We start from the raw sequence: 17,875 nt of genomic DNA, 5'->3' as shown, positions 1-17,875 counted from the left end.
GATGAATTGACTTGGTGGCTTCACTTAACACCTTATCGGTTTTTCTATTCATAGTATATATACAAGTTCAACAAATTTACCTACAAATAGTGGGACGCGGGGAAAACAACATGTGTATCACAGAAAAAGCCTAATTTCTATTTCTAGATTTATTCTGATGTTAATGTTATGGGGGCCCCATTTAACGAGCATAAGGAATCGAGGCGGCCCAAACTGCCAAGATGACGCGATCCGAGTTCACCGCCGACCCGTCGTCGGAAGCAGAGATGTCTCGCACGTAAACCTGTGTTTCACTGATTGCCCGGTTAGTTTGAAACATAGGATACGACCCTTCAGCAAGGTCCAACCGAGCTTTAGCGAGTGTGGTACATTGTTGACTCAAGAGACAGTCAATAAAAAAATGTTTACCAAATGTTTCGATTCGGTATGTTTATGCTACCCACCACTATCCGTCTATGGCGCTGATTTTGTTGCTGAATTGACATGCTGGAACCATGTACAACCGTGAAACTGGTCGGTTTTAGCTCTGTACATGGTGATAGACTAGTACAGCTGTATGTCTGTCAGAAGTATAACATGGTATGTAACGAAAAATTAGCTGGTAGGGGAAGACGAGGTAAGACCTTCCGGCGGAGTAAGACGGACCACTTCTAGTTTTATAAGAAATCCTCAGTATTTTGGCAAATATGATACTCAAGAAACATTGATATCATATTTTTGTCATTTCGAAACTCCTTGCAACACTTGAGCGCACGAAATATCAAAATTGTAAACAAAACAATGTTTTCGTCTATTTCGGTTGCAAGCGATCTAATTTTCAAGGTAACCGAAATAAGGATTTCTCCAGCAAAAACTGTATATTCCGTTAGTTGCCAGTATCCCAATCCTTCAGTAGATTGTTCTGGTTCTACCTGCGTGAAAAGGTATGTAAAATATAATATAAAATGAGTGTAAAGTGCAAAATAATGCAAAAGATGCTCTGAGGGGAAGACGGACCATTTTCGACGGGGTAAAAGCGGTAATACAACAAGTGATGATTGATGCATGGACGTAGTAGCGAGAATAACACATAAAAATGGCCAGTTGAGGGCCCTGAGTTATAAGCACATGATTGTTCGCTTAGTAGCGGACACGCAACCAATTAGGCTACGAAGACCCTCCCTTCCGACTACCTTACGACTACGGAGATGGATGTTGGATAAGCTGAATATGGCTAAAGTGACAGTGGATAACGGCATGTCCATCAGGACAGCATCAGTCAGTTTTGGAATTCCTAGAACCACCAACAAATCAAAGGCAATAAATCACCGACGATGAAGCTCGGATGCATGATGTGATTATGTAAACGCGAACTACAACTCGACAAAACGAAAATCTATCGTGTTATAACACAGAACATTCATTTTTTAGATAACCTGAGAAGAAAAACCTGTAGAATAATTGGACCGGCTATATAATGTTATTTATCGCACGTACTTTTGATCGAAATTCAATGGCGACGATGGAGAATTAACTGTAGGGTACCTGAAAAGGTAGCCGAAAGAACTCTCCCAAAATCAACGGACCGGTGATATATTCCCTTATTCATCGCGCGATCTTTGTATCAAATATCAATCGCGACGGCGGAATATTATTTATGGAAACCTGAGAAGGTAACCGAGTAACGAGGGTTCTCAATACACCATACATACCTACACGAATATCTACAAAAAACAACACAGTCTACAGTACACACATAAATACGAAACTTAGAACGAATATATAGCACTTTGATGTTTATTTTATAGCCAAGACTATAACAAAAAAAATTCATGTGTGAGGTTATGCAAAAACTTCACTAGAAAAGTAATGGAAAATCCAAAAAATCTGTAATCACAGATTATTGGTTCTAAAAGGTCTGAATAATCTGTAGAAATACAGATATAAATATGGCAGCTCTGGTGTGCACTTGTAACAAAGAAAAACAGAACATAAATACATATATCTGAACAATTTGCATAGAGAACACGCTCTCTATTTTACATCGATGCGAAATCTCGTTGTATATTCCGGAAGCACGTTGCGCACTTCCTCTGGGACAGCAAACCATCATCGAGCCTGCATTGTTATGAAGAAAAAGAAATCATCCATACAAACAAAAAAAGATGCAGGTGCTAAAGAAAACAAATGTTTTCTTACTTATCGTGTTGCTGCACCATGTCGCTCCTGTAGACGCTCATTCAAATGTTCCTACTTCACACTCTTGCGCTCAGAAAAAAACAGGTGTATCTAAGGCTACCTAAGATATCCCGGACGGGGATATCCGATTGTCTGCCTTTTGCTCTCAGTGCTCTAGAGAGCTGAGAGCGAGCAGCATGGAACCGGATACACGACCAGACAATATGCTCGATGTCGTGGTAGCCATCGCCACAATCACAAAGATTGTTTGCTGCGAGCCCAATTCGATAGAGATGCGCGTTTAGGTTGTAGTGATTGGACATAAGCCGAGATATCACGCGAATGAAATCACGACCTACATTCAATCCCTTAAACCAAGCTTTCGTCGAAACCTTAGGGATAATCGTGTGTAACCAACGACCGAACTCATCTTCACTCCACATGCGCTGCCAACTAACGAGTGTGTCCTGACGAGGAATGTGAAAAAAATCGTTATAAGTAATTTGCCTTTCAAAAAGTGTGCCTTCTGAAGCGCCCACCTTAGCTAGCGAGTCCGCTTTCTCATTCCCCGGAATCGAGCAATGAGAGGGAACCCATGCTAAGGTAATCTTGAATAATTTTTCGACCAAAACACTCAATAGATGTCTTATTCTTGTTAGGAAATAAGATGAGCGTTTATCAACTTTCATTGAGCGGATTGCCTCTATTGAGCTGAGACTGTCTGAAAAAATAAAATAGTGGTCGATGGGCAAATTCAATGGCGACGATGGAGAATTAACTGTAGGGTACCTGAAAAGGTAGCCGAAAGAACTCTCCCAAAATCAACGGACCGGTGATATATTCCCTTATTCATCGCGCGATCTTTGTATCAAATATCAATCGCGACGGCGGAATATTATTTATGGAAACCTGAGAAGGTAACCGAGTAACGAGGGTTCTCAATACACCATACATACCTACACGAATATCTACAAAAAACAACACAGTCTACAGTACACACATAAATACGAAACTTAGAACGAATATATAGCACTTTGATGTTTATTTTATAGCCAAGACTATAACAAAAAAAATTCATGTGTGAGGTTATGCAAAAACTTCACTAGAAAAGTAATGGAAAATCCAAAAAATCTGTAATCACAGATTATTGGTTCTAAAAGGTCTGAATAATCTGTAGAAATACAGATATAAATATGGCAGCTCTGGTGTGCACTTGTAACAAAGAAAAACAGAACATAAATACATATATCTGCACAATTTGCATAGAGAACACGCTCTCTATTTTACATCGATGCGAAATCGCGTTGTATATTCCGGAAGCACGTTGCGCACTTCCTCTGGGACAGCAAACCATCATCGAGCCTGCATTGTTATTAAGAAAAAGAAATCATCCATACAAACAAAAAAAGATGCAGGTGCTAAAGAAAACAAATGTTTTCTTACTTATCGTGTTGCTGCACCATGTCGCTCCTGTAGACGCTCATTCAAATGTTCCTACTTCACACTCTTGCGCTCAGAAAAAAACAGGTGTATGACACGATTATCGCTATCTCACTCTACCTACCGTCACCGCCTATCTCACTATCCCTCTGCTGTAAAAGTTCATCATCGACATCACGATATGTCAGATGGTGGTAAATTGTCAATTCGCGATAACGTCGACGTCTGGTGGCGACTTCAAGTTAGAGTAATAATTTGGGTCCCAAAATCGTTAGTGTAATCTCTACCAGATTAGAAGACACGAAGCCGGTTTTCAAATTTTAAATTTGAATGAAAATTTTCACATTATGTTATTTAATTACGAATTTCTGACTTTCATTCAACCATATGGTCATACAATTCCAACATTGTTGCTAATTTTTTTCTTTATAATATAAAGTTGTCTTCATAAACAATTTTCGTATGAGACTTTTTCCCCACCTGCAAACAAAAATGTTTTTTATTGGCAGACTTATCTCACTTCTTAACTAGGCGAACCTAGCCAGAATTTTCACCTGCCCCCGGGCTTCTGAATGCCAAAGGGGGACTAGGCTCTGCGGAATGCACGTATCTGCATGCTCGTGCTGTTTCAGTCCTGACCGAGAAATTGTCGGACAATCGCGCAGGTGCTAAGGATGACCGACTTTTGGATGCCGGCCAATTCCTTCTCCATGTTCAACACCTTTAGCGCTTCCAGAAGTGTCTTCGGGACAATTCCAGTTCCAGAGAGAACGACTGGAACAATTCTTGGGACCTCCCTTAGCCCCCACAGTTCCTTGAGCTCCAAGGCCAATGGTCGGTACTTGCAGATTTTGCGACCGTGGGTCTCCTCCAGATTCTGGTTCAGTGGAATAGCGACATCGATGATGGTGACTTTGCGGTCGCTCTTGTCGTAAACCATTATATCTGGGCGGTTGTGGTGGATCGAGAGGTCGGTCAGAACAGTGCGATCCCAGTACAGCTTGAAACGGTCATTTTCCAGGACAGGTGCAGGCAGGTACCGGTAGTTTGGTACGTTGTCTTCCAGTAGAGCACATTGGAGCGCCAGTTGTCGATGAACAATACGGGCCACGTTGTTGTGGCGCTCGGTGTAGGCTGCGTTGGCCAAAACGGGACAGCCTCCCATAATGTGCTCTATGTTTTCACCTGGTTGATGGCACATCCGGCAAATGTCATCAACGTCTTGATGCCAGACGTACCGCCTGCAGTTTCTCGTCGGCATTATCCTGTCCTGGATGGCTATCATGTCGGCTTCTACTACTGAAGAGAGTTCACCACGCGTTAGCCACAGATTAGATGCGGCCTTGTCGACGTGTGGCCGGTCCAGTTGATGGGGGTGGGCACCATGCACTGCCTTCTGCTTCCAAGCTGCAATCTTCTCCTCCACTGTCTGCAGATTGCAGTTGAGTTGGTACTCCGCTTGCGCCAAGTGCAGAGCGCTGTATCCTCTGTCGGCGGCGCAGACAGCCCGGTATAGCGCGTTTTGGTTGGCGCGTTCTGCGAAGTACTCGCGCAGTTGTCGTACCTGGGCAACACACAGTGCAGATATGTCGACTATTCCAAGTCCCCCTTCTTTGCGTGGCAGTGAAACTCTCTCCAGTGCCGATTGAGGATGGTGCATTCCGGCCTCTTTGAATGCTTTCCTCATCCTCCTCTCAAGGTCCTCTAGGTTAGTTTTGCTCCATTTGACTACACCAAAACTGAAGGTCAGTAGGGGAACCGCGAATGTGTTGATCGCGCGTACCTTGTTCCCCGCGTTGAGGAAAGTCCTCAGGACACAGTTCACTCGACTCAAGAACTTGTCTCGCAGCTCCGTCTTGATGTCGGAGTGGCGAATCCCGGTGAGCTGTCGGAATCCAAGATATTTATAGGATTCGCCACGAACCATGTCTCTTATGAACTCGCCGTCATAGACCTCGTAACCTCCGGATTCGGTAAGCTGCCCTTTCAGCAGATGGACACAGCGGCACTTGTCGAGGCCGAACTCCATGCAGATGTCCCTGCTTATGTCTTCGACAACCCGGATAGCTACACCTAGACGCTGACGTGAATCAGCGTAGACCTTGAGATCATCCATGTAGAAGGTATGGGTCACTTCTTCGTGGGCGCCGTCGCCATACCTTATTTTATAGCCATGACCGTTTCTATTGAGCGTCCTACTGAGGGGGTTCAGTGCCAGACAAAACCAAAGCGGGCTGAAAGAGTCGCCTTGGAATATCCCCCTCTTTATCTGCAGCGTTCTAGACTGCAACACATTTTCCCCATCACTGAGGTGCAGAGACGTGCTCCACTGCCTCATCGCATGCTGCAGGAACCTAACGACGACGGGATCAATCTTGTATAGCTCCAATACCCGGACGAGAAACGAGTGAGGTATGGAGTCATAAGCCTTCCTGTAATCGATGTAGGCCATACTTAGGTTCCGCTGGTTATATACCGCCTGGCCGACTATGGCTGCGTCGATGATGGCCTGGTCTTTGCAGCCATGCGTATTTTTCCTGCATCCTTTCTGCTCTTCTGCGATGATATGGTGTTGTTCGCAGTGGGCAGAAACTTTGGCGGTTATGATGCTGCTTAATATCTTGTACAGACTCGATAGGCACGTTATCGGCCTGTACTTTGATGGGTTCAATGTGTTGCTGTCTTTCGGGAGGAGGAATGTGACGCCACGGGTGGCGAATTCAGGGAGGTTGTGTGGGTCACGTAGCACCTTGTTGAAGCACTCAGCTATCTTTTGATGTGCGACGGTCAGCTTCATGTGCCAGAAGTTCTGAACACCATCGGGGCCCGGTGCTGCCCAGTTCCTCAGGTACCGCGAGGCTTCGCGGACATCGTTCTCTTCGACGATGATAGCTGGCATCTCTCCAATTTCACCACAACTCTCCTCCTCCCGTCTTAACCACATTTGCCCGTCGCGATGTTGTACTGGGGTCTCCCAAATACCAGCCCAGAAGTTCGTCACATCGCTAATATCTGGCAAACCTTCGCGGTAGTCGGGCTTCTCGTCGCTAATGTGGTCGTAGAACGCTTTTTCGTTATCTCTGAACATCCGATTTTGTTCCTGGCGCTTTGCAGAGTCAGAGTAACGTTTCAGCCGTTTAGTTAGGACGCTCAATTGCTGTACCAGTGTGTCGAGTTTTTCCGTCAGCTGGTGAGCTCCCAGCTGGCGAAGTTCAGTAGGCCGCACGATCACAGCAACTTGGCGACATAATTTCGCCGATCTGTTGCCTCTTTTGTACGCCATCAGTCTTCCAATTGCGGCGCGCTTGTTTAGGATCCGTTGCTCCAATCTCCTTCGCCATGGAGGCTCACGCCTTTCACGGAGATGTTGGAGCAGTCCGCCTCTTGGCCTAATACGGTATCCTAAACTTTTGGCGGTCGCCACAGCAGCACAGTAAACTTTCAGTTGCAGCTCCTCCATGTTCTCAGCATCAACCAAGTGCAGCGGAAGAACGTGCTCGTTCATGAGCTTTACTGCACTTGTCAGCCTGCGGGAATGCTGCAACTTCGGGATCCTGGGGCGCGACAATGGGTCTGTGTCGCGGAACTGTGAGATCGCCTCGTCGTAGTGGAAGACCAGATCGCGTAGTAGTTGTTGATCTGGCTGTGGGTCTTCCGGCTCAGGGGGTTGTAGTACTGTGGCCTCCACTGGTGCTGATTCGCGTGCCCCACTCGCGAATGAATTGCTCAGCCGTACTGAACTTCGTCTCGACACATCGCTTGCTCTGTTGTTCCTGGAGCTTATTTCTCTCTGCACCTGCTGCTTGATCTCGTCGATTTGCGTTTGGGAGAGCATGTTGTTGCGTACTATCGCTCTACGCCTCGCGTTCATCGCGTTCTGATCAAGCCTCCCGACGAACTCTGGATACGCTTCCTCGAACATTGTTAGTATTCGAGGGCGACCGCTCATGTCCGTCTCCAAAGCAGTGCAGATGTAATAGGCGCGGATCACGAATTCATTCATTTCGTGTGTCCACATGATCCGGCGCCTAGTGGTACCCACAAGTGTGGACGACTGTCGTCTGGCAGTCGCAACACGTCTCGTAGGCGCAGCGTTTCTTGGGTGATGTCGATGGCTGCTGTTTCCGTGTGGCGGTAGCTCTTCGGGTTGAACCCGGCTGGTGGCCCGCTCTTGCACATCGCCCTCCAGCCGCTGGCCGCTCGCTCTTACGCCCGTTCCAGGACCAGCTCCAGTTCGGGGACCCTCCTCGGGTGATCGCATTCTAATTACTCTTCGTGAACGTAGCTCCATTTTCTGGGTGTATCTCCTTTGCCCGGGAGACAGCGGGTTGGCAAGGCCTCCATGACCCGGGAGGCCTTCCCCGGGAGAGATATAGCGCTCTGACTCGCTCGCACCCCCTCACTTAGCCACTTTCGACACCCGTTCTCGGAGCCAAGACCAGGTGTGTGTTTCCAGTTCACGCCCGATCTAAAAATGTCGTCATATGATCTTCGTGGAGGCGTGAGATAGGAACATTTGAGACCAACAGGCAGGCTCCTACCCTATGTTGATCCCCATTTGAGAACCTTTTTATTTTTTTTTTTTTTTTTTATCCAAAATATATATTTTTTTATTAAGGCTCATATGGCGTCAACCTGACGGGGCCGGGAGTTCAATATTTCGACAATGTTTGCCTTATAACTATGTTAGTAATATGTAACCGATTACTCGCGGTTGGCTCGAGGTTAGTATTACAAGTGTTTTCGTAATTGTGATGTTGCTGTCTTCAATGATCTGTACCTGTGCCCGACACGGGATACTTCCTATTGGGATGCAGCTGACCATTAATCAGCAACGCCCCCCTAGTCTGTACCCCATATCTAGCGTGGTGCGTCTTCTCGAGGAATCCAGGATAGAATGGTCACTAGCCGGCGCAATCATCAGCTCGTGTAGAGTTGTCATGAGCGGTACAACCTTTGGCTTTTGTTGAATCATCAGTGGACTGCACAACCTTTGGCCCGTGTATCTGTAAAGAGTGTAATACATACACATGTATTGCCGCGACTAAGTAAAAGTTTATAGATCGAATAGGAGGGATACGAAACAGGGACACAACGAAGGAAAAATCATTAAACGTTGACATCGGCGTTCCTGAGGAACAGGTATAGATGAAGCAGAAGATCAGGATCACGGCTACCTAAGATATCCCGGACGGGGATATCCGATTGTCTGCCTTTTGCTCTCAGTGCTCTAGAGAGCTGAGAGCGAGCAGCATGGAACCGGATACACGACCAGACAATATGCTCGATGTCGTGGTAGCCATCGCCACAATCACAAAGATTGTTTGCTGCGAGCCCAATTCGATAGAGATGCGCGTTTAGGTTGTAGTGATTGGACATAAGCCGAGATATCACGCGAATGAAATCACGACCTACATTCAATCCCTTAAACCAAGCTTTCGTCGAAACCTTAGGGATAATCGTGTGTAACCAACGACCGAACTCATCTTCACTCCACATGCGCTGCCAACTAACGAGTGTGTCCTGACGAGGAATGTGAAAAAAATCGTTATAAGTAATTTGCCTTTCAAAAAGTGTGCCTTCTGAAGCGCCCACCTTAGCTAGCGAGTCCGCTTTCTCATTCCCCGGAATCGAGCAATGAGAGGGAACCCATGCTAAGGTAATCTTGAATAATTTTTCGACCAAAACACTCAATAGATGTCTTATTCTTGTTAGGAAATAAGATGAGCGTTTATCAACTTTCATTGAGCGGATTGCCTCTATTGAGCTGAGACTGTCTGAAAAAATAAAATAGTGGTCGATGGGCAATGTTTCAATGATCCCTAATGCGTAATATATCGCACCCAGTTCAGCGACATACACGGAACAAGGATCTTTGAGTTTGAAAGAGGCACTGGAATTTTCATTGAAGATGCCGAAGCCAGTGGACCCGTTTATGCATGAACCGTCAGTAAAGAACATTTTATCAGATCTAACTTTCCCATATTCTGCCGAAAATATCTCCGGAATGTAATCGGAGCGTAGATGATCTGGGATTCCATGGATCTTTTGTCGCATGGACAGATCAAAATTGACAGAGGAATTGCAAAAGTATGGGAAGCAAACTTGGTTGGAGATGCCTGGTGAAGGGTGCACGTCGTGTGTAAGGTACTCATGGTATGAAGACATAAAACTTGAATGAGGAGTCAGTTGGAGTAGATTTTCGAAGTTATCAATCACCAATGGATTCATGATCTTGCAACGGATGAGAAATCTGTAGGATAATTCTGTGAACCGAAGAGTAAGCGGGGGTACTCCTGCCAAAACTTCGAGACTCATCGTATGTGTCGAATGCAAACACCCCATGGCTATACGCAAGCAACGATATTGTATTCTCTCCAGCTTGAGAATATGAATCCTGGCAGCTGATCGGAAGCAAAAACTGCCATATTCTATAATGTTTTTAATTTAAACAGAATACTAATTTGGTATGGGAAAGCTAATTTTCATTCATAATTTTAATTTTGAAAACGTTCACTCCGACTGAAAATCAGCTGTTCTTTGACGCTCCCCTAAACTAGTAAACGAAGCTCACTGCCGTCAACGCGGATCGCTGTTTTGAAGAAAACAAATACTTCTGACGTGTGAGATGTTGGCATCAAAAACATGGCGGGTGCCATACGGCTGGAAAAAAAGCATTACTGCACACACAGATGCGCTTCTAAAGGCGGAGAGAAACGTTGGCCTCACTTGCATATCGTATGTGTTTCTCGACTAATTAACACCACAACAATACATTTAACCCGGGAGAGTTGCGCTTCTCTCACTGCGCTTTCTCTGAGTATGTACACAAATTTACCCACAGTCACACTCTTCGATGGAATAAATAAAATACCATCACACATTTTCTTTTTATGTTCTCCCGCTGTCGAATTACTAGAAAACATGGCTTTGAAAGGTAGGAGAATTCGTCTCCGAAAAACACTGGCCGTGTACAACACAAATACGGGGAATGGACGGTGATTTGACTTTGATTATAGTAAATTCCTGCTATGGTGAAGCACTCGGATTAAATTTTAATTTGTACACTTCACATTTCACAAAATTCGAACCGAAAAACTAATTTCAAATGTCAACACAAATCGCGAACACGTTCGTTCTTGTCGAACTATAGCGAGCTAAATAAAACAGAGCGCGGAACAAAAGAGAATACGTCTGCACCGATGCCTGTGCGATCGCGACTCCTCTTATCATATATCGACGCATTATACTTAAACTTGATGGTTGCAGACATGTGCACTAAACCACTCTCTTCGGCGTGCAGTAATTTTTTGGGATAAGTTTCCTTAATTTCGGGAATGCCATTCACCACCACGGGTAGTTGTGGCGAGAACTTTACCGCTAAGGGGCTCATGCACTGTTTGGCCGAAGCCAAATATTTCACTCTTTTTGACCGATAAAATTTGATCAACGTGTACTGGTCAAATATATCCGACACAAAACACGACAAGCAAATATTCAGTTATTGAATGCCTAAAATATTTTTTGGTCTGTTTCTCGAACCACATGGTAACATGGTACACAGTAAGGTTACCTTAAATATTTCAGTCGAATTTTTTCCATGTTCGATGTTTGACATTGTTTGCTACTGTTGATAATTGAAGAGCGGCAGAAGTGCCTAGACAAAGGAAGGTGAACTAGACAAAGGAAGGTGAGGGTATCTGGCTGCTTTATCATAGATTCCAGGACAATCTGGAAGTCTGGCAGCCGTGGGTTAAGCGGCATCATTTTCTCATCAAAATTAAACAAAACAAATAGATGTAAAATTATATAAATATTAATTTATTGGTAAATATGTTCATATAAATTACTCACACATACTGGAGTAGGCAATTAATTTTTGAGAAAAAATATAAAAATCGAACGTCAATATTGATTTTTTTAAATCAGTGTATGAGATGAACTTGGTGACTTTATTTCTTTTTCTACTAATGTAATCTCTTGAATTAAATTAGTAAATGAGTGTATTCATGTTCCAACAAATTTCAGAACACAAATGCCAAATGCATTTGTCAAATTTATCATCTTATAGAAACTTATGCGCGCTCATCTATTTGTTGAGTTTTTGCAAAGGAAAACAATAATACTTTCTACTAGAAATCAATTTGGATCACGTAACACAACTTATACATTATACAAAAAATCACTTTCATGTCTAACAATACACAATATACACTCGATAATTGTAGGTTTTGCTCCGCATTTATGGGCAAACGCATGGCGAACATGCTTTGGAAACTATGCTTACGGAATCTGTCGTATTTACGCTCCTCAGCGAACGAAAATTGGGACCGAAGCTTCATGGTATCTTTCCTGGCGGCAGAATTGAACAGTATATACCCGTATGTTGTAATCATATAAAACTCAGAACAATAGTGATAGTTTTTGTTTAATTTTAGGCTCGTGCTTTGCTGACTGCTGAATTGAGTGATACCAAAATTTCCACGAGGATTGCTGAGAAAATGGCAGCCATTCATAGTTTAGATATTCCAGTATCTAAAGAGCCAGATTGGTTATGGAACACGATGAATCGTTGGTTGAAGAGCGCCGAAACTACGTTGAAAACACTCGAGGGTAAACGTACCGGTAAAAATTGTGATGACATTATCACAAGGCTAGACTTACGAGCTGAAGTGGACTGGCTCAAATCAATAATTGTGAATGATGAACATCCGGTTGTATTTTCACACAACGATCTACAGGAAGGTAACATTTTGCTAATGGAAGATTTCCCCGCTTCGAATGTCGTCGATAGTTACTGGTATGTACACGTTGCGTTATTTCACACTCACGCTTGTTCGCACCCGTAAGTCCGAGCTAACTTGCTACTCCAAATTTTCAGTACCCTGGATCAATTTGACGAATCCGCGCAATTAGGTTCTCATTTTAGATCTATTCTAATTTCAAATTCCACTGACAGGAATAGCGATCCTCACAGCTGCAACACAAACGGTTCCTTTGCTGCGAGAAACGATCACGAAAGTGGCGATGTTGATTGTAATAAAAACCCCAGGTTAGTACAAAAATTGCAATAAATTGTAATACCCAATTTAACCAATGGTAAGGTAAACGCTAATAAATCTAGTATAGCCATTCATCTTGTTGTGTTTCTACATCATCAAAAATGATTGAACACAATTATTCTCGATCGTGAAGATTGACAAGCTTCAAGAGTTCCAGCAAACGGCGAATTTGGATTATTTCAACACATTCTACCAGAGATTCCAGTGTTTCATTGATTAACAGTTGGCCATTTCATTAAATCACAAATAACATCATCATCTCAGGTGGAAGGGACATCCAGTCAATGTTGTTTTCTGGACCATTTTCAAAAATTAAATTGTGATAAAAGAGGTGCACAAACAGGTCAGCACAATTGACTGATTTTGGCAGAACTTCATTTGTGTATTATTCATACAAATAGTTTAAACATAATATTTCTTCTTCAATTCTTACAGGAAACGTTTGTTGGACGATAACATTGAAAACGAGTTCGACAACACAAGAGATTCGGTACTCAGCGGTAATTCTCAAGCAATTTCGGACCAGCCGAGTGAGGGAGAACCCGAGCTTATGATAATCGATTTCGAATACTGTGCCTATAATTACCGTGGCTTCGACATAGCGAATCACTTTCTTGAATGGACCTTTGATTATACCAACTCGAGATCGCCTTATTTTCACCATCAACCAGAACGGTATCCATCTGTAGAGCAACAGGTACGCAAAATAGTCATGTAGATATCATTCTATAGTCAAGTATTCTCGTTCCACATAAATCATAAATTGAGTTGAAAAAAATTACAGGAAGTCCAACAGAAATAAACAAATCTTGGGGGAAAACATTTATTTAGAAGCTCAACGCTACATTATTATTATAGTTTGATCACATAAGAAGGAGTATTTACTCTGGATGATCGAAAAATAACGGATCGCGTAATTCCGATCAAATCGCGTAAAAAATGGCATAAAAAAAATTTTCGCTTCATTGGCGCGCGCTCGTCGCAACCAATATCCCACTCGCAGAATTTATCTTCCCAAAATCGCACGAAAAAATAATCCAGTGTAATCGACTACATGGGCTGAAAAATCCCGGGATTTTTTCAACAGATGGCGCCACTAAAAATGAGCAAGATTTAAGAAGAGAGGTTCATCTGTCACTAACTTATGTGTGAAGTTTCATGACATTTCGTTTATTTGTTCACAAACTACAGTTGTTTAAGTGTCACTGCCTGAGCATTCGTATAGAAAATGGAAAAAGATAAATATCGTATTTTCATCAAACATTGTTTTTGATAGAAAAACTCCTGAACAATCAATGCAGTGGTTGATGAAATGTTATTCCATTTCTGATCCATCGATAACAACAGTTTATCAGTGATTAGTGGATTTAAACTGAGAACGAGTGGGATACATTTTGGACATGAAATAACTATCCGCGTGACAGGTGTCGCGTTTGCTGACCGTGGACCAAGAACAGCGGCGCGTTGATGATTCAACAACCGGTTTGTCTTTATTGAAGCGTAATCGACGTTTTGTGATAATGGATGAAACGAGGATCCATTACCATTATTCCTGAGTCCAATAGGCATTTTGAAAAGTGGCTGACAAGCATATTTCGAAGACTTAGACGTTTCGTACTACAGAAAGGGAATCGAAGTGTTTGAAACTCGCCATACCAAGTGTATTGCCCTCGAAGGAAACTATGTTGAGGGCCCAGGACGCTCGGTTAGCACCAATCTCCTCGAGTTTTCATCGTTTTGTATCAACCGCCTAGAGAAACGTGCTTAAGTTGATGCTATCTACACCGACATAAAAGCCGCTTTCGATCGAATTGACCACCGGATTCTACTGAGAAAACATACCTCTCTGGAAGAACGCTCGGTGTCAAACTTCAGGCTCACACCTCATCTCCGTTTGCTGTTTCTTCTGGAGTTCTGCAAGGCAGCAATCTAGGACCGCTGCTGTTCGCGATCTTTTATAATGATGTATCGCTTATTCTAGCATCCGGTTGTGTATCGATTTACGCAGACGACTTAAAACTATATCAAAGCTCTTGAGGATTGCCATCGGTTGCAGAGCTTGCTTGACCAGTTCCTGTGTTGGTGCCGCCTGAATAAACATACCATCAGCATCACTAAATGTGTGATCATGAGCTTCTTTCGAAAAAGACAGCCAATTATATACGACGCGCAGTGCTCGACCCTAAATTCACTTTCGATGCACACCGTTCTGCGCTGATAACTAAAGCCAATCGTCAGTCATTCACTAATAGCGAATTCGTTTTTGTTCAGTTTCAACCTCAGTGCCGCACTAACTGCTGTCAAAACGTTTTTTTATTCACTCAGTTTCGCACTCAGTGTCGCACTGGTTCGCCCCGAAAGCTGTTAGTTTCGCACTGAGATGTTTCACGGGTTGGCACTCGAGTTCACCAATACAACTATACTGAACTGTCAAGTTCCGAGTATTGTTTTGGAAAATCTAAAAATAAAAACTATGAAGATGGAAAACCTGCTGCTTTTGCTTTTGTATTATTGGAATCGTAATCCAATTCAGATTCTGATTCTGATTCTGAATTCTGAATTCTGAATTCTGATTCTGAAGAGTATATTCGAGTAGACGGCATTGAGCTACGTGTGCTTTCATTGGGAAGCGAAAATAAAGATGGATATTCAGGTGGAATAAACCTGCTTTCAAAATCAAAATTATGAATGAAAATTTACTTTAACGTATCGAATATTTATTTCATGTGATGAAATAAGAGGTTTTTTTTTCGATATCGCAGAAACATTGAACGAAAACTGTGTCTAACGATGATTTTATATTATAATAGTAATTATTTGTGGAACAAACAGGAAATGCATCCACAAATGGCTAAGTGAGTGTCAGGACTACATGTGTTAGGTAAACAAACAATATGAAGTAAAAGTTGTCATTCAAACTTTTATATTTTTACACTGCACTTGGCCCTTCTGATCTGATAGAGAATAATTTACCTCCCAAGCACTAATATCGCCACCAGACGTCGACGCTGTACATTTGTCCTCGCAAATATAAACAAATCAGACTATATAACGCACACCAACAAACCACCGCATTCGTGAAACTGAAAACGTTTTTTTATTACAGAGTCAGTGTGGCACTGACTCAGTTTTAAAAACGAATTCGCTATAAGACGCAACGCGAGACAAAACAAACACTTATTGTTATTAAGGCACATTATGCCGAATGATGCCGATCGGCCTGTACCAGGCGGCATATTCGGTTCGTTATGTAACGTGGACGCCCCATCGGGTGCACGAAGCCGAAGTCCCTGCGTGGCATATAGAGTAAAAGTGTAAATAGAACTTAATTCAGAACTTGTCCCCCGTTGCTATCGTGTGCGCAAACAGCGGCAGAACGGACAATGTCTTAACACACACATCGAGCCGAACTCGTCCTCGCGCACACACACTCTCGTGAGCGACTTTCCTCCACATCTCCTCATTCTTGGATCAACGCTCGAGAAGGTGAGTTGCACATTTGGCGATCCTGCCATTTAATTATTTTAAAGCGAACGGAATCTTCATGCGCAAGCTCATAAATTTGTGAATAAAAGTCACATTTAGCAAGCGGATTGGGATAACCGCGTAATTATGCATTGCCAAACCTGAAGGTTAAACTGCTGCCGCTCAGATCGTTTCAAAACGATGCTAATTTTTATGTGTTATGCTAAAATAAATCTGCTAGAGTCGTTTCAAAACGACGCCATTTCTAAAATGTTGAGAATGCTTGCTTAATCGTTTCGAAACGATGCTATTTTTTCCTGATGTCAAAAAGAAATCTGCTAGAGTCGTTTCAAAAAGACGACATTTTTTGAAGTGTTGAAAAACTTGGTTCAATCGCTTCGAAATGACGCCATTGCAAAAATGCGAATCTGCTTCAATCGTAAAAAAACGAGGCCATTTCAAAAAACGTAAATTTGCTACCTAATAATGCAAAGCGAGAAAAATGCAGAAACTCATTTTTTTTCTGTTTGTTGTTATGGAACAAATACATCATTATTAATAATACTGAATAGCTTTAGCAATCTATCAGTGATTATAAATTGTGTCAGAAATTACAGGCAAAAAAATTTTTTTCGAAATCTCCAAAACAAATCATCCGAAAAGCTGCAAAAAAATGGCAAACAACGGTGAATATGTTCGATCGATGGAAGATAATGAGGATCTCCATAGCGAGTATAATCTGGAATCGAGAAAGTGCTAGTCGACCTATCCAAAGCTATCGCACTATTACAACATCCTGTTTCCAGTATCAATCCTTCACAGCCAGTGCATACTGAAGCTGAACAGAACTGGAACATTAGCCATCAGAGCTCAAGCACTCAGGGTTCACATTCACATAGCACGTACTTATGGATATGACACAAATTTTATCGTGCAATCAGCTACTCGAAAGGTAGCATACGACGCAGAAACGACTGACCATGCACTCGATAATAGCATACTACAGATAGGACAGAGATATGGAGCTGATCGGAAGAGATTGAACACTTTCCAAGATCATGTGTACTCAAACGCTAAATATCGGCGAACAAACACGTTTATTGAACGAATATCAGACCGTCGGTCGAACCCGTCAAGAGAAAAACGCAATTTCAAACTGCAATCGAGAGAGAACCAATCATTCCCGCCAACACGAGGTCGTCGGTCACGTTGCCCAAGATGCAGCAACGCTTTTCATTGGAATCCGCAGTGTCCCGCCTTATCCAGAACGTGCGATAAGTGTGGTAAACGAGGACACTTTGCAGTCGCTTGTCGAACAGGACGTACTGTTCAGCAGATCATAAAGCCCCTCGAAATCGAATCCTCAAGCGAAGAACGCATCGTCAACAAATAGCAGAATATAAGTGCCCTCAGTTTGGAGGAAGCAATAGTCGGTTGCAGTGTAGGATTCACAAATCCTATTGGCTTCCTTATCGACTCTGGAGCCGACGTTAACGTCATTGGTGGTATTAATTGGCTACACTTAAAACGAGAATACGACATGGGCCTGGCGAAACTTCACATCGCCCAACAACCTCAGCAAAATCTACATGCCTATGCTTCCTCTAAACCAATGTTGATAGAATGCACATTCAAAGCCACAATCGAAGTACCAGGAACAACAAAACCATCGGTAAATGCTACATTCCATGTCGTTCCTGCCAGTGCGAGATCGCTGCTAGGCCGTTCCACTGCTCATGATTTGAAGCTCT

At 43.0% G+C, this 17,875-nt stretch overlaps 1 protein-coding gene and 1 long non-coding RNA gene across 7 annotated transcripts in view; one reads left to right on the top strand and one right to left on the bottom strand.

Moving 5' to 3' along the window:
- Window positions 1-17,875, top strand: part of LOC129779715 (choline/ethanolamine kinase) — a 62,489-nt gene that overhangs the window by 10,464 nt on the left and 34,150 nt on the right. For 5 of the 6 annotated variants that reach the window (XM_055787352.1, XM_055787354.1, XM_055787353.1 and 2 more), the window contains exons 3-6: window positions 11,826-11,978; window positions 12,036-12,397; window positions 12,479-12,649; window positions 13,095-13,356. In XM_055787352.1, the coding sequence (XP_055643327.1) occupies window positions 11,826-11,978; window positions 12,036-12,397; window positions 12,479-12,649; window positions 13,095-13,356 (948 nt within the window). The remainder of the gene's footprint in view (window positions 1-11,825; window positions 11,979-12,035; window positions 12,398-12,478; window positions 12,650-13,094; window positions 13,357-17,875) is intronic. The other variant, XM_055787357.1, reaches the window with a different exon arrangement.
- LOC129779720 (uncharacterized) overlaps window positions 1-17,875 on the bottom strand; it is an 87,355-nt gene that overhangs the window by 42,467 nt on the left and 27,013 nt on the right. The gene's annotated exons all lie outside the window — the stretch shown is intronic.

The sequence above is a fragment of the Toxorhynchites rutilus genome, chromosome 3 (assembly GCF_029784135.1).
Source record: "Toxorhynchites rutilus septentrionalis strain SRP chromosome 3, ASM2978413v1, whole genome shotgun sequence".
In the NCBI taxonomy this organism is placed as follows: domain Eukaryota; kingdom Metazoa; phylum Arthropoda; class Insecta; order Diptera; family Culicidae; genus Toxorhynchites; species Toxorhynchites rutilus.
Note: the sequence above shows the minus strand (reverse complement) of the source record. Positions and strands in the feature narration are given on the sequence as shown.